This window comes from Anas platyrhynchos, chromosome 2, assembly GCF_047663525.1.
Source record: "Anas platyrhynchos isolate ZD024472 breed Pekin duck chromosome 2, IASCAAS_PekinDuck_T2T, whole genome shotgun sequence".
NCBI classification, from domain to species: Eukaryota; Metazoa; Chordata; class Aves; order Anseriformes; family Anatidae; genus Anas; species Anas platyrhynchos.
In genome coordinates this window covers 79,947,001-79,970,029 of record NC_092588.1, presented here as the reverse complement: position 1 = coordinate 79,970,029, position 23,029 = coordinate 79,947,001, and the positions used below count along the sequence as shown (strand labels likewise).

General features: G+C 37.1%; 1 protein-coding gene across 5 annotated transcripts in view; it reads left to right on the top strand.

Moving 5' to 3' along the window:
* Positions 1-23,029, top strand: part of ZCCHC2 (zinc finger CCHC-type containing 2) — a 40,631-nt gene that overhangs the window by 8,063 nt on the left and 9,539 nt on the right. For 2 of the 5 annotated variants that reach the window (XM_038173982.2, XM_038173978.2), the window contains exons 2-9: positions 3,085-3,196; positions 7,113-7,189; positions 9,466-9,537; positions 12,579-12,691; positions 14,563-14,657; positions 18,180-18,263; positions 19,997-20,054; positions 22,723-22,861. In XM_038173982.2, coding sequence (XP_038029910.2) covers positions 3,085-3,196; positions 7,113-7,189; positions 9,466-9,537; positions 12,579-12,691; positions 14,563-14,657; positions 18,180-18,263; positions 19,997-20,054; positions 22,723-22,861 — 750 coding nt within the window. The remainder of the gene's footprint in view (positions 1-3,084; positions 3,197-7,112; positions 7,190-9,465; positions 9,538-12,578; positions 12,692-14,562; positions 14,658-18,179; positions 18,264-19,996; positions 20,055-22,722; positions 22,862-23,029) is intronic. The other 3 variants (XM_038173979.2, XM_038173981.2, XM_038173980.2) reach the window with 3 other exon arrangements.

The window sequence follows — 23,029 nt, the reverse complement described above, 5'->3', positions numbered from 1 at the left end:
TGAGTGCCCTAGATAGCCTACTGTCTGCCTCCTGTATTCCAGTGTGTGCTGTGAAAGCTGTCACTCACCAAATACATCTAGTACGTGCTCCTGGTTTAACTTGCCCCGTGAAGGATTTTTTGATTGAATTATGATCTATTTGGAGTTACAATAATTTATAAAATGATCAGTGTCAGGGCTTGTTTAAATACAAGCTTGAACCACATAATATACTGCAATGTAAAGTGAGTGGAGCGCTGCCTTCAGCTCCTACAATCATGATTTCAAAGGTGGAAAAAGCCACCTGAAAGTGGAGCAAAGTTAATATCCACTGTCAGAGTTCATCCAAAAGTCTGTTGTCTTCTGCATGCGATGTGGATGGTATCAAAGCTGCTTTTGGCAAAGCATGTGGATGTAGTTTAAGGAAGGACCTTAGATAATTAACACTGACCATCTCTACAGGAAGACATTCACTCATTGTAAAATGTTTGCTGAGCTTGTTAACTTAGGTAGTCTGGACACAGCTGCTTAATCATAGTGGTGATGCTTTGCATGGACAGTCTTAAATGAATCACTGTTTTAACAGGGTAAATTTAATTCCCAAATGCCAACAGTTCTGCCAATAACGCATGACCAGGAGTTAACACTTAAAAACTGAAATGCTTGCTTCTGGCTCTGTCCTCGGCTGTTATGAAATGCCTGGTGAAATGGTATCGTTGGAAGTCTTGAAGAGATCTTAAAGTGGCTCTCTCCAGGGCATGCTTGTGAATTTCTGTTTAGTAAAATAAGTTTGCAAATTGGCTTAGAGCTGTTAAAATGCAATCTCACTCATAACGCAGCTATTTTCCTTTCTTGTTCCAGGTCTGACATTATGCTCATAATTTATTAGGCATTTAAAGCATGAAGAGATGTTTTGGTCAGCAAAGAAGTTTGCTGAGATCATCTACTGAGTGACTAGGGACTGGTGTGAGTGTTACTCGAGGAAACAACAAGTGCTCTGTATGTTAAGGCAGATTGCTCTGAAACCTGAAATTACTGACATTCAGTGCAAAACACAAACCATAGGCTACTTCAGATGAAACAGCTGAAATGTCTTTCAATTCCTTGACCGTTTGTAGTGCAATCTAAAGGGCACGTTAGATGTTCAGTTACTGATTTGGTACCGCTGTGGATGAGACTGATGAGAGCTGGATTAACAGCACGCCCAGGGCAGGCTTGATGGCAGTGTGATTACCTGGGCCCTAAAAGAGTTGTGTGTTTTGTTAGGAGTTGCCTCAGTTCGTACCCAAGCCACAGATGCTGTAAAGCTGGTTTAGTAAAATGAAGCAAGCTATAGTTGGGCCATCTACAAAATCTTGAGAAGTTCATTCTGTAAGGGAATTTTGATGTGTTTCAGTGCCTGTGCTTCCTCGTTCTGGCCTGCTTTTTGTGACAGTCTCAGATCTGTCCTGACAGCTGGTTTGTCCCGTCAGGAGTCCTTCAGGAAAAAAATAAAATATATATATATATATTCTTTCACATTCTGGTACTTATTTTCAAAAATCTTATGCTTCCTGTATTTAAAAATAGTAAGAATACTGTCTGAAGATCTCTTCTCCCTCTACCTTTCTCTTATGAAGGTCTGTAATGGAGTTATGCTCTTCATCCTGAATGAGAGGCATGAACTTTGAGTGTTTAGTATACATCTACAACAAGAATTGTCCATTTCTGCCAGAAACTTCATTTGTTTTGAGACATTCTACTAAGATTCAGGGTGCAGTGAATGCGCCCACCTAACTTCCTTCTTTTGAAACCTTTCCTGAGAAAACTAACTTCTGTTCTAGCATCCAGTACTCAGTAAAAAAACAACCAAACAAATGGTATTTCATTGATGTGTGTGAAACAGAGAACCTCCTTTCCCTCTGTGTGCTGCCACTGCCCCCCACACCTCTCCACCATGCCACAGAGGTCAAGATATTTGCATATTGATGGTACTTGCATGCATATACTAAGCTCACATGTTACACTACGTGCTACAGGCAAAACCAGATGTCTCACTTAATCTAGAAACTCGCTAGTAACTTCTGATATTTCCTAATTCTACATGCATGGCTTTCTTGAGGTCTCATTTTGTGTCTTTCCTTGAAATGTAGAATTACATTGGTCAGCTGGAGGGTTTACAATATTTCTGAGCTTTGTGTTGGTTAGCTGGTTTGGTTTATAACAAGACCTGGTCATTGAAGGGCATGTAAACAGTTACATGAACGTTTTATCTCAATTTGGGAAAAATTATACAGGTTGATGTTACCATTAAAACAAAAAAAACACCAACACTTGAAGTTCATGCTCATCTAATACTTTTCTACTAGGTTATCATTGTGTCCCTTTTTACTCTGGGAGTTTGTCCTTTTGCTCTGAGAGATCCATCCGTGTTATCTGAGCGGTATGGCTTGCTGTACTGTTCCTTCTTACGCATTGTATTAAAGGAGTCGAAATTCTTGGCATACCATTTTGAAGTCTGCATGCAAATGAGGAGGGAGATGAGCTCTGGGTCCTTTTCTCTGTGGAGGAGAGGGAGAACACCAGTTGTGTTCTGAATGTCTGCTTAGCTGGAGGTGTACAGATTTGGCTGTTAGAATCCTATGTCCCCGTAGACTGTCCAAAGAGTTATTCATGATTTCCCATGCAGAAGAGGTGGCAGGCTGAATATAACAGTTACATGAATGTAACTGGGGAGAATATGTTTGCGAAGCTGTGAGTAGATTACTTCACAGGTTGGTAACCGAAAGAGTTCATACTAATAACAAATTAGCACGGAAGTTCTGAGTTACTGATCTTGAATTGTCCACCGTCAGATATACTGAAGGCACATGATCTGTCCCCCACATCATTCTGCTTTTAAAATAAAGTCAGTGTTACTGTGGAGGTGGTAGTTGACGGAAAAGATGTAAAAATTGAAATTGCTAGTGATCATTTTGACTCCTCTCAGGAGCCTCATTTTTTATTTGTATTTTTTCCTGTAGAATACAAAATAACTGTTTTGGGGGTATCTTCTGCTGTTACAAGCACATCTAGATTGTATGCGTTATATTAATAAGCTTCCTTTTTCTTTCCTTCTCAATTTAGAATGACTTTTCCCATAACGACTGCATGTCAAGTAATGAGACCAGTTTGCTAGAACGAACCACAGCACCTCATGATGGACTACCGATGGCTTCCCATAGACCTCAGCGAGAAGGTAGGTATTACTCTGAAGTTTCTTTTCAGGAGTGTTGTGAGGTGTTTTTTCTTAAGGCTAAACTCACCTGGGAGTTGCAGGAAATCTGACTTCTTTCTTGCTGCTCATCTGAATGAGAAACTGCAATGGTGGGTAGGTATAATAGCTTCTCTGCTGCCTACTCAGTCTTATCTGTATTATGGCAGGTTGTCATCCTTGTTAGCTGCTAAATGCTTGTGACTGCATGCATGAAAACAGATTGCAAATGGGTGTCCTCCTGAAAAAAAAAAGTGCTATGGCATTTGGAAGAAGGCAAAAAAACTTAATGCCACTGTATTAGTGTTGTTTAATTTTTTGAAACAAATTTAAGCATACTGTGAAGCCATGAATAGCTTTTGCTAACCAATTTAGTTGTATTTGATTAGCCTTAAAAAAAAAAAAAAAAAAAGGAAGGAGAAAGAAAGGAGGTTTTATAGAAGTGGTAGTTCAGAGAAGTAGGAGGCTTTCCATATAGAAGTAAGTTGTATTTTGGATCTACTGAGGAGAATAAGGATAAGATTTCAGAGCACAAACAGAACTCGTTTGTACAATTGCCAGCACAGTTTGAAGAAATGAGCATTATTGAAAACAGATTTCTTCTTACTCTTTATTCTCCAACAAGATTAGCAGATCACTTGTCTACTCAAAATAAGCTTACACTATCTTCCGGTTAGTGAAGAGCTAGCAATCTGGGAAAACCGTTGCTATTCTTTTGTCCTGATAAATATCCTTTTGTCTATATTGTGGAGATTTAATTACACTTTGAAGGCAGGCAATTTGCAAGTTTTAATTCCTTACAAAATAAAAAAAAAAAACAGATTATGGCAGATTACAGACAACAGACGTATTTGAAAACCTTTTACAGAGTTTTAAGAACAAAGTGTTCATATTCACAAATTAGGAACAGAAATGGGAGACTCATCAGTGACATTCTTGAATTAAATAACAGAAGCAAAGCAAAGATGAATAAATGAGTCTAGCACAGTGCTTAAATATTTCTCAGTCTTTGTATTGTATTTTAGAAACTACAGGGAAGGATCAGAATAATTTTGTGATGTTTGTTATATTAGAATTATGACAGAGGGCCCATGCTACAGTAATCTCCAAACTGTGTTAGTAATAGCACTGACAGTAAAACTTTTTTACATTCTCAGGTTTCTTGATTTTGATTCTTAGAAATCTCAATTGATACTTAAAATAAAATGGAAGCAGTATCACCAACGTTTGACTTAATCGTCTTGAATGTGTGTTGCATTCAGAAGGGATTTAGAGGTGCAATGCACCTTGTGAGCTTGCATGTTTAAACATTTCTTCTTGGTCTCACTGTTTAGAGTATTTAAAATGTGATTGTGGAAACAGGGTTTTAAAGTAGGCTATTGAATCTGTGAAACTAAGGTTGTAAGGCATTAAGCAGTAGTTATCTGTTGTGTATAACTTATTAAAATTGAGCATTTAACAGCAGCAAAAGAAGTTAAGGAAGCTGAAGGTACTACACTGTGTAATAAAATTTCTTGGTATTGGAAGACAACTATATTTAACATTGATAACATTCAATAGTTTAAAATAAACACAGTCTAGTTAGAAAAAATGTTGTCTACATGTGAATGTTAATGATGCTGATTAGTTTCCATAATTAAATATATGTGTATAGCAATATAATGGAACTTAAAACATTATTCTCAGTTCCAGTCCTGGGAATCAACTTTTTAATTAACTTCTGAATATCAGTCCAGCTGATGGTATTGATTTTAACATTGGCTGTTAAGGAATTTTAGTGCACTAAAACTAATGTTAGGCCATAGCCCTTTTTCTAACAGTGCTTTTATCTATACCAGAGAGGTAAAAAATCAGTTTTCTATGGTATATAGATGTATGTTATGATTTGGCATCCTTAGCTTGTCTCAGATTTCTTTGATTTTGCAATAATTAGTCTTCAGTAATTGATGAAAATGAACTGGTTGTCCAGTTCTTGTAACTCCCAGGTAAAGGGTAGGTAAAGGGTTACAGACAACGTACACCATTCCAACCCAGCATTTGTCACTCTTCCTAAGAAAAGAATTGGGAGCTGAATACTATCACTAGGCTTGGATATGTGTTTATTATTCTGATTTTTAGATTTATTAGATTGCTAGTGCTTAGTTTTCCCGGGACTGGAGTGTTCAGATGGGGATGATACTTTGATTGTAACTCTAACAGAATTTGTTAAAAGTGTTGAAGTTGGAGGAAATGGCAACTAGTTAACTTCCAATGATAAGCTTTGTAACAGATACTTGTAGGAAGTTGATAATTTTAATTGGTATGAGTAGTTCCCAATATATATTCCCTGTTTAAAAAAAAAAAAAAAAAGGCAATTAAGAATTGAAAGGAAAATGTTACCTGGTAATACACACCCTCCAAAAAGAGCTTCAAAAGCACTGAAAGGAAGCATTCATGGTGCAGAGTTGGCAGAGCTGGTTTTGAACAGAAATTTTTACGTGTTATGATCACGCTTGTAAGGGAACAAAATTCTGTTGAACTCTTAGAACAGCATAGCAGGAAAAGTGTAAAGCCCATCTCAGCTATACGAGGATTTTTATATACAGTATTACCTGAAATATTTTGTGCTCTGAAGAGTATCTTTGGATCCTGAAGGCCATACATAGCTGCTTCTATGTCACAGCCGGAGCTTGTCTACTCCTGAACAAAGCAGACTGTGGGGAAGGAATGTTTAAGCAGTATGTCCTTTAAAGTACCCTTCTTCATTTTCAGTTCAATCTAATGGTACTCTGCGTGGTATGATCGTAGTAGCCTTCTGCTTCTGCTCTTCATTTGGCAACGTGCGCTTGCAGCCCAGAAAGCCACCTCTATCCTTTGCTGCACCAAAAGCAGTGTCGCCAGCAGGGCGAGGGAGGGGATTATCAGCTCTGGGGCCCCAGCACAAAAGGACATGGATGTAATAGAGGGAGTCCAGAAGAGGGCCATGAGGATGCTCAGAGGGCTGGAGCACCTCTCCTACAAAGACAGGCTGAGGAACTTGGGGTTTAGCCAAGAGGCAAGAAGGCTTCTGGGAGACCTTACAGCAGCCTGCCAGTACCTAAAGAGGGCTCAGGAGAGCTGGGGAGGGATTCTTTGCTAGGGGATGTACTGATAGCACAAGGACTAATGGCTTTAAACTAAACTAGGGTAGATTTAAATTAGATATTAGGAATAAATTCTTTACAACGAGCGTGGTGAGGCCCTGGCACAGGCTGCCCAGAGGAGCTGTGGATGCCCCATTCCTGGAGGTGCTCAAGGCCAGGCTGGATGGGGCTTTGGGCAAGCTGGGCTGGTGGGAGGAGTCCCTGCCCATGGCAGGGGGGTTGGAATTATATGGTCTTTAAGGTCCCTTCCAACCCAAACCATTCTGTGATTCTGTGATTTTCAGTTTGCTGATGCTCACTTCTGACTCCTTTAGGCCTTTCCCAAGTGTTTCTTCCACCGAAGTGCCTTTCAGAAATGTGTAATTCAGTTTGCTATCACTACTACTTGATGTTTCAGAAACAGATGTAGAAGGCAAAGTCACTGTTCTTTTTCAGCACTTGTTACTTGGAATAAAGATGGAACTTGACTTCTTTTCATTGCCTTTTCACTCATAGTGGTTAATGATGTATTTACGTGACTTTAGGTTCAAGTAACCTCTTGGTTAATGCTCGGATTTCCTGTCATCTGCAGTGAAAGGGTTGTGGTCAGGTCTGAGAAACACTTTGTAGAGAACAAGGTTCCACCTGCCCCCTGCAGTTTGTTATGGTAAAATAGCATCTGAGGAGGAGTTGGGTCTTGTGAGTCAGTAAATAATGTATGGCAATTCTCAGAGTGGCTAGGTAAGTAGGTACATTTTCAAACTAATTTTGGTATGTACAGTAAACTGTTTTTCTTTCAGCTGTGCACATTGAGAAGATAACCCTGAAAGGAGTACCAAGAAAAAGGGCTGACAAACATTTGGAGTACACATTCAAAGTAAGCAAATAACCCCTGGAATGTTGGTATCTTCCTGATATCTATTGTAGAGGTACAGAAGACCATTTTTAACTACATGAGGCTCTCCAGAGATTCATGGAATTATCCTGTGATTCTTTTGGATTCGGTGTGCAGAGCAGTTTTTTGTTTGTTTGTTTGTTTTTTAGTAATTGTGGGCATAAGATGGGAAAGTCTAAAACACCAGCAACAGTTGTGTGTGACATTACTTCAGTAAACTTGGCTTATGCTGTTTTGGAGTAAGTGTTGCAAAGAATTCTAAAACTAGCTGATTGTTTGCTCAAGTGACAAAGTACAGTTCTTGTCTGCAGCTACGTATTACTTGGAGTCATACATTCATCTTAGGTGTCATTCATGAGTGACAAAACTGTTTTTTTGTGGCTTTTGTGGCATTTTCAGTAAATGGAAAAAAAACAACAAACCACAAACTAAAAAGATGCTAATAAATTTGAAGGCCTTCCTACTATAGTCTCCATGTATAATAATAACCAGAGACAACATATCAAACAATTCCGAGTGAATTTTAAACAAAACTGAAACAGTACTTCATACTATTTTGGAAAAGAAGCTTTCAGTATTGAAGTCTGCTATTAAAGGTTGTAGGTGTTTAAATAATCACTGCTAAGGCCGTTGGTGGTGATATTCTGGTTGAGTCAAAGTCATAATTTTCTTAGCAATGATTGACTAACGTTAGTCATTTGGTCAGTAGATGCAGATCTGGCCTACCAGATTTGGTCGCAGCATTTTTCCCCAAACAAAAGAATGCTGCAGATCACACATTATAACTAATGTAACTGGTCATTTGATGTGGGTCATGGGAGCTCTTTGAAGAGGTAAAAAGAGGTTTGATGTTGGAAGTGTCTGAAGCTGGAATTTGGACAGAAAAAAAAAAACAACCAGCAAAAAAAAAACCAACACAATAACAACAACAACAACAAAAAAACACTCTTCTTTTGCTGAGGACATTAATATAGAATTTAGCCTTTAATTCTTAGATTATCTTGCCCAAGTATTTCAACCTTGTCATTGATATTTTGGCCAAATGCTCTGTGAACTAGGTACTAGGTAAAATACAATAGTAGATATTGGAGGTTTGTATAGAATGCCTATATGGATTTATTAATATTTAAAATCACAAAACTACTTTAGAAATTCAGCATGTAGACAGATTTGACAGTGGTTTTGAATTTCTTTGTTGAAGGGGGAATGTTTGGAGATATTCTGGGAAGTATTTGAGTAATCTTGAATCAACTCCACCTCAGTTCTTTTAGAAAAGAGTTTCCTCTCCTCATCTGTGCAGGTATATACTGTGTTCTTCACGGTGGATCATTTTATGCTTGCCCAGACACTGCTTCTTAAAGTTTTAACAGCAATTTACAGTCATGGCTTCCCAACCGAGGTCACCAACAGTAGCTGGCATTTTAGGGGACTAAGATGAAGGCAGTTGGTGGTTGACATTTTCCTGTCTGCTCTTTGGAGTAAATTAATGTTTATAATTGCCTTGTCTGCTCCCATTACACAGAATCTTACCATGCATGTAATGGGAATCTTAAGCACAGAGGTTGACTAAAAGGCAGGCAGCACTCATCTAACCAAGCTGCTTTTTCCTCAAAATATGCACGTGAAGGTGCTGTTTTAATGCTTGCATGTTGTGTCAGAACAATAAGCTACTGAAAATTTGGTAGAAGCGTATACCAATATGCTTTCTTATTCTTGAGTAACTTCGTTAGTAACTTGCAATATTTTTTATGAATTGTATCCTACAAGAAGTTCAATATGACCATATAAGAATCAAACCTGAGGTGGATAAAATTATTTTATATGCAAGAGAAGCAGAAAGATTTTTGTTCATTTATTTATTGACTAATGGCAGCAAGAACTAAATCTGGTATATCGGACCTACAGTCCTTTGCTCTGTTTTCTGAAGTTAATGACGACTCTTTGATAGAAATCCTCTAATTACACAGCCTTCTGCCTGGCTTCTTTTGGAATCACTAAGTAATCTTCAGGGACTTGATTGCATTGACCTGAATTTGTTCATATTGCTTTTAGCCACAAATAACATTAAAATGATCTCAAGATGTGCACTCAAAATTAGTGTACATCTCTGAAAGGTACACTGTTATCTCTGTTTTGCCTGGTATTAACTTAGTTGCTAGTGTTAAGTCTGATGATCTCAATATAAGAGTTAAGAAAATGTTAAAGTTGACCAACTGAAGAAAGAAACTTTACTCATTCTCTTCTCTTTCATTATTCAGGTAACCTGGTCCGATCTTTCGGTAACATGTGTAACAAAAACACACCAGGAGCTTCAGGAATTCCTGCTAAAAGTATGTATTGAAATACAAAACTAGTGTTTACACATCAGATTTATAACTTCAGATGTAGTTTAGGAGGTCGGTGATTTCTGGGATGTAATTACAAAAGCAAAAGCAGGCTACTGGCATTTTTACTACAGAATTTTATTAACCATTTAAATTATGTTTATTGTGGTGGAGCAGCTTGACAGATGAAGAAGTTCAGTAGAATGTTTGACGAGTTTCAAATGACTCAAACTTGTCTGGCAGATTTAACTGAACTGCCTTAAAATTGACTGTACAATATACCCACAGAATTAATATATAGGGGCAAGCACTGCTAATTTGTACCCCATTAGAATAACCTTAAGAATATAAACTTTTTGATTTTAATTAACGATGCAGGTCCACGAGCATAATAGCTTTTAATTTTACTGTTGTATTCTTCAGCAGAACAAAGGCAGGCATATTTACTGTCAGAAGGAGTTAAACTTGAGAAACTCTATAAACTGCTTACTTGTGCATGTGTATGCTTACAAAAAGTAGATATTCTCTAAGCCCCTCTCCCTCCTCCCAAAGCAGGGAATGTATTAGTGTGCAGAGACAACATGTGGATCCCCAGAGTGTGATGACCTTGAACTGTATGTTTCATTGTCAGTGCCTAATATTTGGAGTTCTGTCTATTTTGGGAAATTCTATAGTTAAACCCCTCACTGCTCAGGGTACTAAGAAGAGCTCTGTTTTAGGCGTGTTTCAGTAGCATCTGAAGCTCTTACTGCGATGTTAATTGCAAGTGGAATGCTTGTTACTGTATAAAGGCCACAGTCTCGTTTGCTGTTTGTTGTCAATATGGTGTTTTCTAGTGTTGTAAAAATGAAGGGGAGTATGTGCTGCTGCTGTAAACCAGTTGGAATATCTAGGTCTGAGAGTTCCCAGAGCTTGATTCGTGAGGGTCTGAATTATGGGTGGAATATCTAGTTGTAGACGGTGTGTCCACAAAATTCCTCTATTTGTGAAGAGAACCTTAAAAGCAGGGTTGTCGTATGAGATCCTCTGCAGCTCATGGGATGAGTGCTGAACTGCATGCCTTGTGTTCTCCTACCTGCAAAGTAAAGAAGCACAGCAGCTTCTGAAATGGGCCCTCTAGTTACCTACTTGCGTAATAGGAGTCAGGCATCAAGTTCATCCACCCTTGCATTCTAGTTTTCTGTTATTCTCATTTCCAATCTCCATAGCATTGCTAAGTAGTACGCTCTGTTTCCTAGGACAGGAAGGAATGGGCAAACTATGTGATAGGAAATGACGAGTTTGTGGGTGATAGGAGTAAGATAACTGTATAAAACTTGTAGCAGAGTAGCAGCATTGATGAGAAAAGCTAAGGTAGTAAATGGGGTAACTTTTCCTTATATTTGAAGAGCACCTTCTCTGGGGTGACAAGTGTAATATCTTAGGGATATGGTTTAGTGGGGACTGTTAGTGTTAGGTTAGAGGTTGGACTCGATGATCTTGAGGTCTCTTCCAACCTAGAAATTCTGTGATTCTGTAAGAAGTTACTTGGGTTTAGGAAATTGCCCACATATGTGGAAGGACTAACATGCTTGTGGTAACAAGACTGTCTTATTACCTGGAGTTAAGATATTAAGCACCTTCACTTGGGTTTATATGACTCTCCATCTTAAGCTACAAAAGGAATTGAATCCCTTTTAATAAAAGCTTTAAAGGAAAAAAAAGTTGTGGCTGTTTATTGAGGCAAAATTATATACAAAACATTGTGGCAGGAAGTTTGCACTTCCCCGTGCTTTTGGAGTGGCATGAGTAAACCATTTGCTTAATACTGACAAATTCTTCAGTCAGAGGTACTCAGTAACACATATTAAAGCCAAAGTCTTCAGAAAAGCTCCTTTCTGTTCAGAAGCATTTTTTTCTGTTTTCGTATCTAATGCACTTCAGGTGCTACAGCATTGTACTCATACTAACAGTATCTGTCAATCTGAATTCCAGAAGTTCCTATTTTTGCATGTTACCAAGCAATTATCTACATTAGAAATAGCGTATGTTTATTAGTAGCACTTCAATCAGTGAAAGAATTACTTAGTGCTTTGCTGTTATGCCACTAGCAGCATGGTATATCCAGCTGGCGCTCTGGATTGGGCATATTCCAGATACACGAGAGGAAGATGCCGCTGTAGTGTAAGTTGCTTAGTGCTGTTGATTGAAACTGATGGTAGATGTAAATCAGATCAGCAATAGCTTTTAAGTTTAGGAGGAAGCATTTCTGCTGTGGCTGTTTTCTTTTAACTGTACCAAAATTAAAAATATATATTACTGTTTTTTCTAAATAAATTAACTAATTTCACGAGCTTTCATTTACTGTAGCATATCATTTTGGAAGTTATAAATGTGAGAAAATTTCGTTCTAGGGAAAACTTGTCATTTAAAATTGACAGCTCCTTAGTAGCAAGAATTTTATGTTCTGAACTGAAACATCAGAGGGCCTCACTTTGTGATACTGGCATTGGAAATTGAATGAATTTTCATGAGAAGCTTTGGTGTTAATAGCAACTAGAGAAGGACTTGCTATTGAGCGATCTCGGTATTGCCTGCTGAAACCCAGTGCATTATGTATCTTTAAATGGTCATTTCTACTCTTTCTTAGAAATAATTTAATCTAGTGAAATAATGATAGTGAGTACAGTGCTCGGCATCCTCCCTGGTATTTTTTGTTGTTGTTATTTTCAGACCTACTTTCTTTGTGTGAAAGGTTTAAAGAAAGAAATTGGAAAAAGATGTAAATTATTCTAAGAAAGAACATCAGTGAATTTCTGAATTTACATCTTCTTTTAAAGAGAGCTTTAGAGCTTCATACACCTAGACCTGATAGGAGAATTTACAGCAAAGTGTTTCTCTACCAAAATTAAATTATGATGATTTGTTGTACTTCGTCTGCAAATTACTGTATTCAAGCTGGAACAGTAGAGTTTCCCATAGATAACAAAAGGTATAAAGACTGATGATGAACAAAGATAATCTTAAGATGAGAAATGAGTAATTGACATTTTTACCCTTTTTCTCAGCTTCCAAAGGAATTGTCTTCTGAAGCGTTTGACAAGACTATTTTAAGAGCACTAAATCAGGGTTTTCAGAAGAGGGAAGAGCGAAGGCATGCTGATCTTGAGCCCATAATCAGGTGAGAATTCTAGCAAATAACCTGAAATGTGTTATCTGAAAAGGGGTTGCAATCAAACTAGATGACTGCTAGGGACAGTGGAAATTCTGCTGTGTTAATGCAATTTATGAAGAAGATGGGAAGGCAGTGATGAAATATATATTTTTTCTTGAAAATGAGAATCTACTTTCAAACTTCAATGGTGTGGGCTGATTAAGGAATAATCATCCAATTAAGAAAGTATTAGTGCAGGGCAACGTAGCATAGCAATGATTGGTACTTTAGGGAGGGAGGGCCTTGTCTTCATTATACAAAGATATATTTAGAAAAATGAAAAAGTAACTCAAAGTGCTATTTTCTGATTCTAAATCACAACAGAGTGACACTGAACAGAATTTGGAAAAGAATAAACAGTAATAATGAAACGTATCTATAAAATGAAATGCAATACACGCATCTGTAAGAAAAGGGCAAATACCTCATAACCTGTTACCTAGTTATGAGAGTACTTGCTGAGCTGTAGGCCATTTTGGTTAAATCCTGTAACTCAGAGAAGCAGTACGAATTTGAGTATGCCTCCCTTGTTCTTTTTATTTGCTATAAGTACCTTGCTAGTTAGGTTTGTTCTTTTCTGTCAGGGTTGTTCAACCTTATTCAAAGTAACTTAAAACTTTTAACCAGGTTAGGCCAAGTGAATCTTGAGACACTTGCTGAAGTAATCAGGCACTGCTTGTCAAGCTCCTGCTCTGAATACTGCAGATACTTGAGTCCAAGCTTCTTACGTCTCAGGGTTTTGTCTCTAGCTCAGCTACAGAAGATACAGAGCTGCTGCATGCCTCAACCTTCCCCTTCCCCTCTTCTTCCCAATTTTCTTTTATTTTGCTCTGTACCATTATTTGTCTTTTATTGGCTTGATTTTCAAGGTAAAAGCTAGATCAGTTTTGACTAATATCCTGTTTTAAAATAATGGTTGATTGGTAAGTATCTGTAATACAGAAAGGGTATAAAGCCTAACTGCAAAATAATTACAAACTCAACAGATTGTTTGAGGATATCATTTAAATATATCCAGCCATGTTATAGTATGGAGTCATAATTACTAAATGAAGCTGTGACTATGCTAAATTACTATGTGAATAATCTTGACAATAACATTACTGTGTAAAAAATTTTTTCTTACAGTGTCAGTTAAGCAGAAATATGTATTTAGGTGTCTTAAGTACATGCTTGTTTGGCCAAAATTTTTTTTTATTGCCTTTACCCCCCTCCAAAAAAAAAGTAGAACTGGCAGTGCTGGCAAACAAAAACTGGAAATCTGTTGTGGGACTTAAAATATTTATTCTTGGACTATTTTCTTGTCTGAAGCTATAGAAAGTCATTGAGCCCTTGGGAACAGATTCAGAACAGTGCTGGGCAATTTTGAGAATCCCACCCTCAGCTCTTTGAGATAATTATGAAATTCAGACACTGTCTTTATAGGCGAATTCAACTTCGGATTTAATCAAAAAGTGTTTTTAAAAAGCAGGTGCATTTTTTTGGAGAAAAAAAGTTGAGGAAAAAAGTTAAAACTTACGGTTCAGTGCTTTTTTGAATCTGTCCAAGCTCCTCTCTGATAATGTTACATTGTGGCTCAAAAGTACATATATTTTTAATTTTTAAAAATCCATAATACCGATTTCTTTTACTGGCTGTACTCCAACTAGGACTGTACACTAGGCCTGAACAATAAAGCTCTGAAGTAGCCTTTAATCTTCTGTATGCTCAGTGTGCAAGTTAGCAAGTTAAAGTGTTTAGTCTTTTTAAGAACCACCTAATTTGCTCTTAAATGGTATTTTTCTGTTTTTCCTATGAAATATTACTTACAGTTTAACAAAATTTCACTTAAATTTCAGGCAGCTATTTTCAAATACATCACAAGCTTTTCTGCAGAATCAGAGAGTATACAACTTCTTCCAATCAATTTCATCAGAATCTTTGCACACTCACAGTAAGAAATATCTTAATACTGTTCTATATAACAAAAAGTCTCTAAAAAGTGATTCTTCCTGTCATGCCTAATTATGTTTTTTAATTACATATTCATGTTACATTGTATTCTACTGGTCATACTTGAACTCACTGCTAATGAATAGTTGTTTCAGCAGATGTATGCTTTTGACAGTGGGGTTGTGCTGTGAAGCACCAGCTTGTTTTTCTTTTCTTTCTTCTTTGTACCATCATACTGTTAAAATAGGTAAAAATAAATTGAGCATGTGCAATAGTTTGGGACTTTATAAGAAATCTCAAAACGGGCCAAAATCCCCTGACCTCATTACCACTTCAGCAGTAGGACAAGTCGTATTGAATAGAAATGCAGCCAAATATTTTTGGCCATTTAAAAACTTATTTAAAGCTTCAAGACTTCAAAGGAAAAGCAAGTTTTTAAAAAGCATGCTTTTTTATTAAAGCTACTGTCGTCTTTTTTATGAATCCTGTGAAAATGAATGATGAGGCTGTTGTCAACATGGGAACAAAAAGCCTTCTGCACTGATCCTAAAAAATTGCATGTTATTTATTTGGTTTCTTTTGTAGATTGTGTTTGTCTTGATATTTAAACTAAGATTTGGTTTGGGTACATAGCATGTAAATAATGGGATGGCCCTGACTTCAGATCATACAGAATCTTGTTCAGAGCATTTGCATTGCTGGTATTTCCTTGGTGGACCTGGCACTTGTGTACTATAAATTGTGTGACCCAAGCTTAGCTTCTCTGTATGGCTGCCTTAAGATGTGCTCTTTGTTTCTGTTGAATCTTTTCTTCCTTCAGTGCATGTTATATACCGTGACAGTTCAGGTACTGACTGTGAGACTGTAGCCTCAGAAGTTGCAGAAGATCTTAGTAAGGAATAAGTCAGAGTTTTTGAACAGACTGCTTGTGAGCACTCGAAAGAAAATGAGGGGATGACAGCTAACACAAATCTGAGATGATACACGTGGTGTATCAAATGTGTTCTCTCTGTGATCAGATAAGGCCTTGTGATTTATGGGAGAAGCTGCAGATGTTATTTTGTGGTTTTGAACCTAGTTTTTTAGTAACACTTAGGACATTCTTATATGTCGGTTTCATATATAAGTTAAACTAATGAGGTCCAGGACGATTGTGAAATTGGCTGGAATTTATTGTTGTGAAAAATTCTGACAACTGCCTTTTAATGAAGAGCTGCATGGGGAGGAGAGGAAGGAAGTTCCAAGGCCCAGAAAGATTCACATTAACAATGGACACACAGCATAGGATGTGCATGTATTAGTCTATAGGCTACATCTTGGTGGGAAAAAGTTGTCAGTATGTTGCTGTACATTATTATAACTTAAAATGATCCTTTCAAATTGTAGAAATGCACTGAAAAAGAACCAGTAATAGACTCAACTGCAGGAGTGCAGGACAGAAATGATCTGCAGGGTTGTTTGTAGATTAAAACCTTAATTCTGCAGGATGATGCCTTACAGATTATAGTGTGATCATAAATGGGAGATAGTTTGTAATTAAAAAAAAATATATATATATATATGTATGTATGTGCATATAGGCTACATGAAAGGTCATGAGGCTTTGTCAGATCTAAAATGCATGACAGATAGAAAGGATGAGGAACTTCATTGTTCAGCAGAGAGGAGAGAAAACTTCTAATGGGCTTAACTCACTGTGAGGAAGATTAGGCTCAGGGACAGGCAAGAGTCTGGTGATTAGCAGCAAAGTCAGTAGCAGTGAGTCACGTCTGAGGTCAGGGCAGAGAAGTCAGTAGGTCAGGGTTACGAACAGGATCGTTAAGACGTGGCCAGGCCCAGGCAGGGCTGCAGCATAGCCCTGGCAAAGACCTGAGTTGCAATGTGGCTCCTGAGCCCAAGTATGGAGGCCCTGCACGAGGCATCTCCAGCTCTTTCCCACCAGTATCACCCAAGATTGCAAAACTGCCCTCCCTGTACCAGAGCTGGTCTTGAACACAGGCAGGTGTGGCCCTTGGCAGGGCAGAAGAGGCTGTAAAGCCCACTGGTGTGGTTCAGGGCCGTGACATTGAGATAGCAATTAAGGAAAGCTTTGATGAAGACAAACAGCATGATGAATTTAAGTGTAGTTGTTTATCTGTTGATAAAGGAGGCTGGATAACTTCTCTGGGATGGTTCACCATCACATTTACTGTAGTGCAGACTATTACGTGCTGTGCTAAGACAAGTACTCATCAAGCTCTTTTTTTTTTTAATTATTGCTGGCCACTGTGTTTTTCTAAATTTTGTGTTTGGGAATTCTGAAATCTGCCTAAGTATTTACAATTGCAATTTAGGCCACGGTGGCATATTTTGAATATAGTGGCAGTGCTGGGGGAGAGGGAAGAAGCATGTGTTTGAGAACTGGGATGAGATTTTTCTTAAATCAAATGTGCAGAATGAATTAGAGAAACTGACTGTGGCTTACATTGGTCTTCAGTCATTTTTAAGATCTGGGGATAAAATGTCCATTCACAGAAATACAGAAATACTCTCTGAAGTACTTAAATGCTATAGGTATGATATTAGTAAAACCTTTGTGGAAATAAATTGTCAATTCAGTGGAGGATCTTTATACCTTAAATAATAGTTGAGATCCCACACCGAATCATATGTTCAGTAAGCGTCATTATCCATGCTGTCACAGTTCCGTTAAGGAGGGAATCAATTAGCTCCCTCCTGGTTCATAACATCAGTTATTTTAGACACCTCTTCAGGCTGGGGTAAGTTTTTCATCCCAGTAGACTTCATTAGAACACGTCTCTTGGGGTTTAGTATGTTCAATGCAAACAATACTCAGGAAGATCTTCCCATCAATACTTCAAGATCCTGAAAAGCAGCTTTCAGATGCTGTTACCTGCACTAACTTGGAATTTTTTGAGAGGAAAAGAGTTGACTCCTAGAGTTCAATTCATTGCTGAACTTAGTTCTCTTTAAGAGTGGAGCACTGGTATTTTTGCAACAAAACTGCAAATATTATTGCCACTTTTTGTTACCTCATCTGGCATAACAAGGCAAAAATGATGCATCAAGACTGTGTTAAGGACACTAGATGATTTCAGCCCAAATTAAGTCTCCTTTGGCAGGTGAACAATTTAACAGTGGAGTGTAACTCATTGCATAAAAATTTTAGTAACTGTAGTTGGTCTCCTGCTATTTCCTGCTGAAACAAAATATTATTTATGAAAATCTGATATGCAATATGATGGAAATATTCGTAATATAATCACAATCCAAAGCTTTTGAAATTTCACAGTAGTTTTAAAATCATTTTGCACACATTTTTCTTCAAAATAAAAGCATCTCCATAGAGCCTCTATTCTTGGAGATGGCCTGCTTTGAAGGAGATGATGTTCAAATTATTGCCACATGCAAACCAGAAAGTTCAGTCTTCCATTTCCCTAGCTTCCAGTTTAGTGCAAGCACTCAGGAACTGTTTAGTTGTTCAAGATCTATAAAGTTACTACGTGAACTTTATTCTCTGCAGGTAACTTACAACCCTCTTTGAAGACGGTTAAAGCACCAGAACACTTCAAGGAGGACAGTTCAGAAGCTTCAAGTCAGGAGGAAGGTAGTTGTGTACTTAAAGGTGGTTCTTCTCTGAGAAAATTTGCCACACTCAGTTCTGGAAATCATGCAGTTGACCAATTTCTTTATTGGTACAAAGCTGAGAGATTTGGATGAAATGTGCTATATAAATGAAGAATCTTTGTATGCATCCTACAGTTTCCTTAGAGGGTTTCTATATAATCCAAAAAGTGGGATTGTTCATAGACAGCTTGGAGGCAGAAGTTCGTGGCTGTGTTGAGCAAAGAGGAAGAAATACTCCACAATTTACTTGAGCCAAGTTTGTTTGCAGCTTTTCATGTCTTTACCTATTCTTCAATTATTTGTTTTACAAGTTGAATACAGCAGTTTGTTTTGCCATAAATGTGTCAATTTGTCTAGGTTTTGTTTTACACAGAAAGGATGTTGAAGTTTTTCCTCTTAACTTACGCTGCTTTTATACTCTGGCCAGTTAATAAGGATTTTACCTGTTTGGGACTGTAGTGAATATTGATTACAGTCTGAAAGCTCATGTTTTCCAAATGCCTCAGAAAACAGTTCATAAGCGGAAGCAGCAGCTTAGTGGCTGGTTAGTAATTTCATTCTGTAACGAATGTCAAGCCAGTTTCACATTGCTTTGAGTAATGAACAGGTAGAAGTTTCTGGTAGGTGGAAGGCTGAGAAATGGGGCTGGTAGGTGCACACGGACAGATGCACTAGCTTTCACAGAAAGGCACCGCTCTTATCCTCTTACACGCTAATAACTAACAAGCTTGTAGTTGATCTCATGTGCAATCAGTAATCCACACATGCAGTTCAGACAGACTTTTCTTATTTAAAATTGTTTTATTATATTCTTCTGTAGAGTTCAGAATACACCAAGTAAATGTACAGTACATTCAAAAGTAGCTCAAGTAGTTTTATTTATTGTCCTTAAAAGGAATTTGTTCAACTGATGAAGCTACAAATGCAATGCAGAACACCTTGTGTGCCATTTTACTAAGGTGCTAACAGAAATTTTAAAATGGAAGTATTTTTTTTCAAGTCATTATTTGTACTTCTGTGTTGCATTGACAGGAATTCAGGCACAATGATGGCTACCAAGAAGGCTAGTTGCAATTGAAAAAAACTTGTTTTTGTTAAAGTTCAACCATTGTTTTAAAGAAAGGGGCAGACCATGAATCTAAGGTTCTTGTTTCTTGTTTGAGGCGGTATCTCTTTTTGTGTCTCATGTTATTTGTAAAGCTTTACTTGCACAGTGAAATTTATGATGGTCAGAATGCAATACTTCTGTGTAAGACTTATCTTCATTCACTATTCAGAACTTGTCAATGACATGGGATTTTGAGATTCATTTTAGTAGCCAAAAAAAATTTACAGAATTCTGTACTTTCCTGACTTAATTCACTTTCTTCTTTTCATCTCTTTCATACTGGACAATACTCAGTCACACATTTAGTCCTTATGACTAAATCTAGAGGTGAGCAAATTTGGGGTTGTTATAGTTCCTATTATTCTGTTTCATTCTTTTGTGAAATTGAAGGTAAAGCATCTTGATTCTACTGTCTGTACAAACTGATCTGTCCTTTATGCAACATCTGTTAATTTCACCACTTTATATTAAGTCTAATATATTTAATGGAGATGTCTTCCACTAAGTGTTGGGTAGCGATAGAAAGATGAATTCTCTGGACTGATCTAAAAGAGAAAATAATTGCTGTTGGAATAATGCTTTTTGCTTTTTTTTTTTTTTTCCAGATGTAATGCAACACACAACAGTCCACAAGAAACATAACGGAAAAAGTCCTGTTGCCAAGTAGGTATCAGGATGTAATGTGCCCATGCTACATTTCTGAACTTCATTTATTAGTGCTTTGGTAGCATATTTTTCCTTCTAGATTAAAGCTTGTTTGGTTGGTTGTTTCTTTGATTAACTTTATACGTATTAGAAAGGTCTATGTAACGTGGACAAGTTCTGTATTAAAACTCTACTGAAAATACTATAGAAGATTATGTTTCTGAATCTGTAGGGTATAAGTCATTTGGAACTCTCTTCTTTCATAAATTTTGTACGTCTTCTGTTTAAGTTGATATTTTGATTTTGTTTATAATCTGGGTAATATCAATTTGTATTTTATATTTTTTTCCCTTGTGCATGTACACATGCATATAGGGAAATTTCCAGTGCTGCTGATTCTCAGCTTTTCTTCACTAGTTTCAAAGATGGTCTTAGAGGAGAAGGTAGCCCATTCTTTCCCTCCTTTAGCAGCTAAAGCTTGTATACCTTGCTTATTTAAGTCCATTCACTTGTTACTGTATCTTAACCAGAATCTTTGGAGATGTTTGCACATAGTTCTGCAATATTTTAGCTATATTAGCAGAAAAAATGGATAGAGTTTTTGTTGTGGTTTACAGTTTTGTTCTGTGTTTAACTGTTATGTTATCTGTAAGACATATTTATCTCAGGGAAAAGATTTACTTGAAATTACAGTAATTAACAAATAACCATAGTGCAAAACTGTTTGTCAAAGTTCTGTGAATCTTAACCAACAAAATTCTTGTGAAATTACTGATTGGACAACTTAGTGATTTGGATTCTTTTTGTATTTAACCCTCAATTTAACCCTCAAAAAAAATGTTACTCTCAATTTAAATTTGTCCAAGACGAGAATTGCATCTTAACAAAATCTTTGATTATACCAGTGGTTAGAAAACTACTATGAAGTCATAAGAGCTCAATCCAAGCTTATTAACATACAGTTATCAATCCAAAAGAATTAGTCTTCTTTTTTTCTTATTTCTTGTATAATAAAGTGTACTAGAACTGATTGTTGTTTAGGATCTCTCTTTAAAGTGGGTTTTTAGAAGCAGCTTGATGAACTGGGACAGATCTTTCCAAAAATCTTCACGATAGAAATACTTTTTGCTAGCTGTTATTTTCTTCTCAAGAGGGGAAAATGTGTTTACCACTTGATTACTGAAGGTCTGTTAATCCTCCTATGTTCACATTGAGACTCTCCTTAAAACCTATGCCTGCTATTTATAGGCTCTAAAGAAATAGCACTGAATTATACTTTTCTCTTTTAAATGTATACAAAATTTTCTAGAGTAAATAGTGGTTCATCTCAGACAGCATTGGTACATTTTGGGAAAATTTATACATTACATCTGTCTGTTTTCTGTTGTTATTTAAGTATGGCAGCATTACTCTTGAAAAGGTCCAGACGTTTGCTTGGAGGAATGAGATTGAACATCTGAAATAAATATTTGCCAGTATTACAGCTTATACAAAATGACAACAAATTTAGCAGCAGCTTCACTTAATCCTATTTAGCAGAAGTTTCTAAAGTGACCTTGCTTAGATCTCTACAATTATGGACTCATGTCTCTACTTAGGGACTGCCTTGGGTTCTCACCATTTGTCTGAGATTTTTTGTTTTGTTTTGTTTTCAAATATTCTATTGCATGTCTTTTAAAGTAGTTTGAGCACTTACTTCCAGAGGTGTTTGGTAAGTAGCTGCTGGAACTTCAGCATGTCTTCTGCTTTGGAGCGAGCTAGATTTCTGCCATCATGGGAACTGATTAACATCTCATATTACAGTAATTTTCATGTGCCTTGACAAAAGCCCTGAGTTAAAAGGTACTTTCAATTTTCAGCATGAGTATTTTTATAAGAATTTCAAAGTATTAATTCCTTTTTATCTCCTTATTTTTTGCATCCAGTGAATAGTAGGACATGTTTTTGAATGGTAGATGAGAAGGTTATAGATCCATGTGCCCTACTGACCTTGTGAGACCCCTGACTGTTTCTCCAGCAGTCTTCATTGACAAGTGCTCTCAGACCTAGTTAAAAGTTGCCACTGACTGGCAACTGCTAAGAGAAGCTTCAGTGGAAGGCATTATAAGGCCCACAGAAAATGCCAAATGCAACTCCCATTTCCCACTACTCAAATCTAGTAACCTTCAAGGTTAAAATATAAAACAAGAGGACTGGTTTGAAATTCAAATAAACACAGCTGCAGCACGATTTGTAAGTAGCCATGTGCTCCTTTTCTTATATGTGTTATGAATTCTGAAATAGTAATTACAGATTTTGTCATTAATCATAAGGAAGAAAGAGAATGAATTCAGAATACATTTCTTTCTGGAAAGTTTCCCCACATCTTGTATGACATAAGTGAACAAAAAGACTGCGTGCAGAAATATCTATGAAAGCTGTTCTCTCAAGTACTGTTTTCTCCAAATGTTATTTTTCAGAATTTTGCATCAAAGTATGGTAGACTTTCAAAAGAAACTCCATGTATGTTCAGATCATTACTATAACTTTAGTATGCAAGAATTCCTGTAATTTGTCTTTAAAATGTCTTGAATTTCTAGAGTCTTCTGAAAGCAAAATACCTGTTTCCCAGCAAAAATGCAGATGTTGGTAGGAAAAGCTCACAAGTTTATTCACATTGGCACAGCTTTTGCTTTTTTCCTTGCAGCAGCACTAGTAGTGCAAAATGTTCTTCACTGGATAGCCTTAACATACAGCACTCTGAGCAAAATGGGGTAATGGACTGGAGAAGAAAAAGCTGTATTGCCCAGCAGCACCCAGAGCACTGTACAAACCTACTTGACCAGGTGTGTTGTTTTTACATTTAAAGCAGTATTCTGAAACTCTGAAATGAAGAAACTGTCCTCTACACATGATTATATTTAGTTTTGAAAGATGAAGAACACTGCTAAAATTGTAGCAATGATTGCTCATGTTCAAGTTGCAGGTGAACCTACCTTGATTAGAAAACCCCT